Source organism: Lutra lutra, chromosome 15 (genome assembly GCF_902655055.1).
Source record: "Lutra lutra chromosome 15, mLutLut1.2, whole genome shotgun sequence".
In the NCBI taxonomy this organism is placed as follows: Eukaryota; Metazoa; Chordata; class Mammalia; order Carnivora; family Mustelidae; genus Lutra; species Lutra lutra.
This window is the reverse complement of record NC_062292.1, coordinates 29,488,313-29,495,883: the sequence shown is the minus strand read 5'-3', so window position 1 is coordinate 29,495,883 and position 7,571 is coordinate 29,488,313. Positions and strand designations below refer to the sequence as shown.

The following is a 7,571-nucleotide window of genomic DNA, read 5'->3' as shown; positions in this document are numbered from 1 at the left end:
AGGGGGGCCCGTAAATGAGAGGCCCACACACACCCACTGAAGACAACTTTGTCATGCCAGAGGCCGATTTCTCAGGTTTTCCGGGGCACCCACCCTTGAAGCACCCCAATGCATGGGAAAGTCTCCGACGTCCAACCACACCTCTCTCCAGCCCACCAAGTGCATTTCTGGTCAGCGGTGCTCAAGGAGGAGAAGACATTTATCCATGTAATCCCTCCTAAAACGGGAAACTGCTTTGAAATTGATTTCCACCCCAATCCTTTTTTTTTTTTTTAAAGATTGGTTGATTGATTGATTTAGAGAGCACGAGTTGGGGGGGTCAGCAGAGGGAGCGAGAATCTCCAGCAGAATCCACACTGAGCACGGAACCCCACCGGGGGTTCAATCTCATGACCCTCAGATCACAATACGAGCTGAAACCAAGAGTTGCACGTTTAACTGACAGAGCAGCCCAGGCGCCCAAGTTGAGAACTGCTTTGAAGTCTGTTTCCATCCCAATCCCTCTTTATCTAGATGTTCCTGACGTGCTTCCTTCCTACGTGAAGGAGTCCCACGCCATAGGAAAGGCTCTGATGCCAAAAGGGAGGCACTCCCTCCGTAGAAGAAGCTGCCAGACAGAGTGGCCCCAACAGAAATTCACTAAGTGTTCCGCACACCCCAGCCAGCTGAGCACGAGCCCGGCATTCTAGTAGTGCTCAGGAAACACTTGCTGGTCGAACCCAAGCACGTGGGAACCTACCAACAGTGAAATACCAGGTCCAAAGACAGGCTAGCAGGTGCACAGGCCTCTACCCCCAAAAAACCATAGGCCTCCTGACCTGAGCTGTGGCAAGAAAAAGCCCAGCCCTCCACATAAGCAGAAGAGCTGTCATGCATTCATTCATTCATCCGTGCCTGCCTGCATTTATTCCACTGCGTTTCCTAAGTGTGAAGCCCCAGAACCATGGGTGTGGTCTACAGCCCCAGCCTTCCCCTGTCCCCAGGCGGCACCCCAGCTGCTGGGGGAAGACAGACAGAGAGATGATTAGTCCATTCTGGAGGCTAGCAGCACAGAAGGTGGGTGTAAGTGGAGATAAGAGACAGAGGACCTATCTGTCCACTTTGGCAGAGGGAGCCACTCCCATGGCCAGAGCAGGGCGCACAGGACACACCCCAGCCCTGGCGGGCCACCCAGGGCAATGCATCCTGCTGGGGCACCGCACGGCAGCCCCCTAAAAGTTTGCAAAATATGGGACGCCTGGGTGGCTCAGTGGGTTAAAGCCTCTGCCTTCGGCTCAGGTCATGATCCCAGGGTCCTGGGATCGAGCACCGCTTCGGGCTCTCTGCTTGGCAGGGAGCCTGCTTCCCTTCCTCTCTCTCTGCCTGCCTCTCTGCCTCCTTGCGATCTCTGTCTATAAAATAAATAAATATTTTTTTAAAAGTTTGCAAAATATATTTGGTGATGAGTGATTCCTAAGTCAGGGCAGTGGGAAAACATTTCTAACGAAATGTCTTTGTCCTGTCCCTGCCTTCCTGCCGTCCCCACCCCGAGTACCGCACTCATCGGTGTCTTGTGCACCCTTCTGGAGCTTCTTCATCCAATGTCATAGTCCCCTGTCTTTCATAAAGGTAGTGTGCCCTCCTCACTGGCTCAGACCTTGAAAAGAAAAGAAGGGCGTTCTGTTTTCTCAACGCTCCGGATTCCGCAGACTCACCATACATATTGCTGTCTATGTTCAGGTTTGTTGGTAAAAGGGGAGAACAGGTCAAGGCTTTGAAGTGATTTGATTAGACAGCAGAGAGGCCTGTCTATACCCGCTGGACCAGTGAAGGAAGCACAGTCAGGGTCTCCAGGGTCCCTCTGAAAGCTAGGGAGCACGCTACCTAGTAACAGCCACACATACAGGGTCTGCCAGGGGAAGCAGGGAATAGCGCAAACATTTTTTAATCTTTTTTTTTTTTTTTAAGATTTATTTATTTGGGGGGTGCACAGGAAGAGGAAGAGTGAAAGAGAATCTCACGCAGGCTCCATGCCCAGCACGGGGCTGGATTTCCCAACCATGAGATCATGACCTAAGCTGCAACCAAGAGTCGGACACTTAACCGACTGAGCACCCCCCAGGTGCCCCCATTTTTTAATCCTTTCACTATGGAGGGGGGCCCTGAATATTGCCAGCAATGATCTAAAGTAAAAGAAAGAAAATCAAGTGAGAACCAGCTCAGCTCCACTTCCCAGGGTAACTATTGGTAACCGTTGGGGCCGAGGTTGATGCCCCATTTTATGGGACAGCCGCATCGGGGTAGCAGCTAAGGCAGTTCTGGGGGTCGCGAGAGAAGCCAGCTGGGACGTGGAGATTGAGGCCCCGGTGCTCCAAGAATCCTGGTGGGCTGGGGATATGGGCACAGGGCAGGGCGCTGATTACACCCTCCCTTCCTCTCACTCCCTCAGCCCTCTCTGCCCTATTCTCTACAGGTCCTGTGTCCATGTCTGTCCTCGGCCTCTGTGCAGCTCTGAGCGAGGAGAGTCTCGATGACCGGGGGCTCCCAGGCCTCACAGGCACTTGGCAGAGGGAGTCTTCCGCACGTACTTAATGGAGAGGCTGCACGGGCCTTGAACGCCAGCTCTAGATTCTGAAAGGGTTGCTGCCAGCAATAGGGTGTCCTCCAGGAGGCTCAGGCCACAGGCTCTCTACCTGGCCAGGGCCTGATACTCGGGGGGCTCCCTTGACCTTACAGGGAGTCCCCGGCCCCTGGCTCTGACCACCTGCCACCCCAGTCCCAGCCCCAGGAATCCCCCTCCTCCACCCCAGGTGAGAAGATGGGCAACCCAAGAGGATAAGGCAGCTGCACAGACACAGAGGAGGAAGCCACCAACTTTGTTGTCGGCCATGCACCTGCCAGGCTTTGGATCCAGACAGACTAACCTCTGAGCACTCCTCCCCTCACTTGGTCGAAGATGCTGAGGCCTGGAAGGGCCAAGCAGCTTAGCGCATTGAGCTGCTGCTCACAAATGGGGCCCAAGTTGGGTATGCTGTGCACATAGCGGGACAGAGCCTACAGGCCTCCCTCCACGGGCCAGGGTGACTCCCGCTTGCCCCCAGGAACTCGCTGCCTGTGGCGTTGCCATCAGCCTCATCTCTGGGTTTAAATCTGAGTCTTGGCCACTTTTTTCCCCACAATTTGCTAGAGGATTTATTTTTTTAAGATCTTAAGTCCAGCCAGTTAACATATGGCATTAGTTTCAGGCATACAAAATGGTCACTAAGCACTTCCAGACATCGTCCTGTGCTCATCACAAGAGCGCTACTTTCTGCCACTTACAGCTTGGGAACCTTGGAGAAGTTACTGAATTTGGTGTCTAGATTTCACCCCCTATATATAGGAGATCCCCCTCTATCAGAAGGTTCCGGTGGGTTTGCAGCAAGACCTTATGGAATGGCTCAACAGAACATCTAAACATGGCGGACCCCTCAAGCAAGTGGTGCTCATCCTTCCCCTACCAGCGGCAGCGGCAGCCTGGGCTCCCCAACTCTAAACTGGGAGCCTGGTGGGCGAGGCTCGTCCCTGCGGGGCCACAGTGACAAGTTCAGCCCCACGCAAAGCTATCGTAAAGCCCCCGCCACATGGCTCTGCACACCCTTTATAGGAAATCTAAGGATTGAAAAACTGGGCAGAGTAAGGCGAAGCTCAAGGGACTCTTGATCTCGGGGTTGTGGGTTGAAGCCCCACACTGGGAACAGAGCTTACTTTATTTTATTTATTTATTTATTTATTTATTTATTTATTTTTAAAATATTTTATTTATTTATTTGACACAGAGAAGGATCACAAGCAGGCAGAGAGAGAGGGGGAAGCAGGCTCCCCACCGAGCAGACAGCCCGATACGGGGCTCGATCCCAGGACCCCGAGACCATGACCCGAGCCAAAGGCAGCAGCTCAACCCACTGAGCCAGCCAGGTGCCCCCAGAGCTTACTTAAAAACAAAACAAAACAAAAAAAAAGCAGGGTAATAAAAAATAAAACTTTTTATTGAAGCAGCTAAACTTAACAGCGCTGAGAACGCTTTTCCAACAGGACACCTAGGGAAGTAAGAGTTAAACAGAAGCATGGTCTAATTTCGTGCTTTTCTGATTAAGTGTAACAATTCTAAGTTGCCTGCTTCTTTTGCATTTATAAGCCAGAGAGAAAAGCCCTTGTCACGTTCCGTACCTCTCTCCGCCCTCACCAGGCGTCAAGCAGACCCTGACTCGAGCTCCGGACGGAGGACCCCAGCTGAAGGTCTCCAGACCTTGCAGCCAGCGGGGCTCTGACTGGAGTCGCAGCCTCTCTCTCCAGCAACAGATGCGCAGGCCTGCCTCCGGCCACCACCGTCACCCACCCCGGGAGCATCTTCTGACGTGGACAAGAAGGGAAACTAGCAGAGCCAGGTCTGAACAGATTTAAGGAGGTTTTACCATAAGGACCTGAAAACTGCCGGACCTGCCCTCCCACTGCACGGTCCTCCTCTGGGCTCTGGTTCCAGGAAGGAGGGCAAAGGCCACCTCACTCCTTCTTGCCCCCAGGGGCCGGGCTTCTTGTGAGCAGCTTCCCCGGGCTGGAATGGGTCAGTGTGGACACTGTGGGGGATTCCAGCTTCACTCTGTCCAGGAGGGTCTTCTTGAGGGCAGCAGGAGAGACCTTCTCTTGGTCAGCCATGGACTGCAGCTCTCTGCCAATAAAGCCCCCGAGGGGTTGAAGGACAAGCCAGAGCTCCATACGGCTTCCCCGTGCATGTAACCCCCAAGTCTCGAGGACTGGACACCACGCAAAATTAGAATCCCAAATCAAACGCGCCCCCCGAGCTATGTGTGAGTGACCACACATGCTATCGGTGATATCACAAGGACACACAGTATGGACGGAATTTGGCCGGTCTGGAGTCACACACTCGTGCAGCCGTGCCTCCACTATGCACCAGCAGCCTGGAAATCCTTTCTAGGCCATAACCTCCTCTTCTGTAAATGCAAGCTCCCCACTCCCACGGGAAATGTGGTGAGTGTTAAACGTAGAAAGGCCTGCAAGACCCTCAACGAGACAGAATCCAATAATCCCTGCTTATGGACAGAGTCCAACACTGCCGAGGGACCAGAGACGGCAGGCTCCATGGGACGGGGCCCAGCCCGGGGGCACGGAGGGGGAGCAACTCACCGTGTGCGGATGCAGGAGGCCTCCACGGCATTGATGAGCAGGGAGCGGAAGCCACCACTCTCTAGGAAGTGCAGGGCATGGATGGTGGCCCCCCCAGGGGAGCAGACGTTGTCCTTGAGCTGACCTGGGTGCTGCTCCGAGTCCAGGAGCATCTTGGCGGCCCCCTGCGGGAAGCAGGAAGGATTAGAGAAAACAGCTTGGGCACCTTAGGACAGGCTTCTCCACAACCCCCTGCCCTTCCCCAGCCACTATCCAACTTAGGGACCTTCCCCATCCCACACCCCAGTCTGGAACACGCAGGGTGAGTATACTGACCAGCAAGGCCTGCGCCCCCAGGCGCACCGCCAGGCGCCGAGGCAGGCCCATCTTCACCCCACCATCAGCCAACGCGTCCAGAGCCATGAATGCCTGTGGAGACACTCACTGAGTCCTGGGGCAGCAGACACTCAGGGCCGCTCCCTGCAGTCTGCTCTCCCCGACAACCAGAACTAGCTCCAGAGGCTGGCCCCCTCCATCAGCTAGCTTTGCCCCAGCGTGGTCAACACCCACAGCCCCAATCTGCCTGCCAGCCCATCCCACTGCCCTAGGTCCCCGCAGGGTCTCACATAGGCAGGTCCACTGCCACTGAGCCCCGTGACGGCGTCAATCAGGTCCTCTTCCACCTCCGTGCAGAAGCCCACGCTGCTCATGAGCTGCTCCAGGAGCTGCCCATCCTCCACCAGGGCGTGGGTGCCTGTGGCGTACACTGTGGCGCCCTCCCGCACCACCACCGGTGTGTTGGTCATGCAGCGAATCACCTTGGGGGCCGGCTGGAAGGCCATCAGCTTCTGGGATAAGAAGAGGACCCAAGTGAGTCACCAGGGCTTGCCATCCACCCGCGCCCCCCAGCCCCTCAAACAAGCACCACCTCACAGGGGCACCAGGGCTGAGATGGGCACCTTTTCCACAGAGCTGATGGTGACTCCAGCAGCACAGGACACCACGATGTGCCTGGCCTGGACGTCCGCCCCGATCTCGTCCAGGATGAAGGGGATAATGTGCGGCTTCACAGCGAGGAACAGGACATCACTGTGCCTCACGGTCTCCTTGTTGCTTCGGGTCAGGTTCACACCCATCTTCTGTAGGAGGAGACTGCCCAGCTCAGAGAGCCAGGCAGCCTTACTTGGCCCAGGCCACCCTCCACCCCAGGAGCAGATGCACTCTGCCTGGGGCAGCCTTGAATTCCCTGCCCTGTCCCTCCAGGGTCTGCACCTACGCCCTCTATGCGCCACCGTGGCACGAAGTCTTCTCCAGTTGCTACTGGACAAGTGAGCTAGGTGCTGGGCAGGCACAAGCTTCCCCAAGGCAAGCGGGACGTGGCTCCCTCCCATTACCACCCCCCCCCCAGTCCTGGGCACCCGAGCACCCCTCTGCCGGGTAAGTTCCCCTGGCTGTAAACAGGTGAGATGGGAGCGCCCAGGAGAGTCGGCCCGGAGGGCAGGGACGCTCCTGGGAGGAGGTTGGCGCGGGCCGGCGACCGGCACGGTTCGGCTCACCTCGGGGCCCCCACCTTGCTCCCCACGCCCCTGCACCGCCCTACCCTGAGCGAGGACACAGTGGGCAGGTCCATTTCTGGAGAGCTGGCTATGATCTTGTGAGCCGACAGGATGCCTGCGGAAGACAAGGCTCGTCAGCCCGGCACCGCAGCCCCCCGGCTCCCGCGCTGTCCCTGAGAGGGCAGGGCGGACCCATACCGAGGCCCCGCGCGGGCTCGCGGCCCCCGCTGCTCCACGAGCCCAGTCCCGCCCACCAGACGCTCAGCAGTTTAGGCTCGCGTGGCGGAGGGCGTCCCTGGACCCTGCTGCGGCCCGCCCGCCCCCGCACGCCCACCTGCGGCCGTGAAGCCCCGCGCCAGGGCACAGGCCAGCTGGCCGGCGCCGATGAAGCCCACGCTCATGGCGGCGGGGAACCTGCCCGGCAGCCGACGCGGGACACACAACGCCCGGCAGAGATAGATCCCAGCGAGCCACACGCCCCGGAAGCCAGACCCAAGGAGCTGCCGGCAGCTTCCGGCCCAACTCCCGGGACCCCTCCCCACTGCCTGCCTGGCAGGTGGTGCCGCGGGGCCTCACGGGGCCCCGCCCCACCCCGCCGGGGCGACCAGTCCGCGGCAGGGAGCCCGGGCGGACCAATCCGTGGTCGCGAGCTCTGGAGAGGAGGCACCAATTCTAGCGGGGAGGAAGCCTCTGCCGGGAACTCGGGCGGACCAATCCACAGCCGGGGGCACCAATCTTCGGGCAGACCAAGCCTCCGCCGGGCGGACCAATCCTCGGCCCGGATCTCGAGCGGACCAATCCACAGCCGGGGGCTCCGGCCGTGTGTCCGCCCCGCGCACACGGGATTGGCGGTGGGAACCACTTGCGGGT

General features: G+C 57.9%; 1 protein-coding gene across 1 annotated transcript; it reads right to left on the bottom strand.

Annotated features, from left to right (window-relative positions):
* Window positions 1–3,986: 3,986 nt before the first annotated feature.
* Window positions 3,987–7,274, bottom strand: PYCR2 (pyrroline-5-carboxylate reductase 2). Its single transcript, XM_047704911.1, has 7 exons — window positions 7,036–7,274; window positions 6,746–6,816; window positions 6,105–6,284; window positions 5,772–5,993; window positions 5,482–5,574; window positions 5,167–5,330; window positions 3,987–4,687 (listed from the first exon to the last, which is right to left on the bottom strand). Exons 1-7 carry the CDS (start codon window positions 7,100–7,102, stop codon window positions 4,522–4,524), a joined length of 963 nt encoding a protein of 320 aa, XP_047560867.1. The 5' UTR covers window positions 7,103–7,274; the 3' UTR covers window positions 3,987–4,521.
* Between the last annotated feature and the right edge of the window lie 297 nt (window positions 7,275–7,571).

Excerpts from the sequence above, each read along its gene's own strand:
- PYCR2 (XM_047704911.1), bottom strand. The coding sequence starts at position 7,102 with ATGAGCGTGGGCTTCATCGGCGCCGGCCAGCTGGCCTGTGCCCTGGCG. Across the intron at positions 6,817-7,035 it reads GCGGGGCTTCACGGCCGCAG|GCATCCTGTCGGCTCACAAG; the intron begins GTGGGCGTGCGG and ends TGTCTTCCGCAG. Across the intron at positions 5,575-5,771 it reads GTGGCAGTGGACCTGCCTAT|GCATTCATGGCTCTGGACGC; the intron begins GTGAGACCCTGC and ends GTGTCTCCACAG.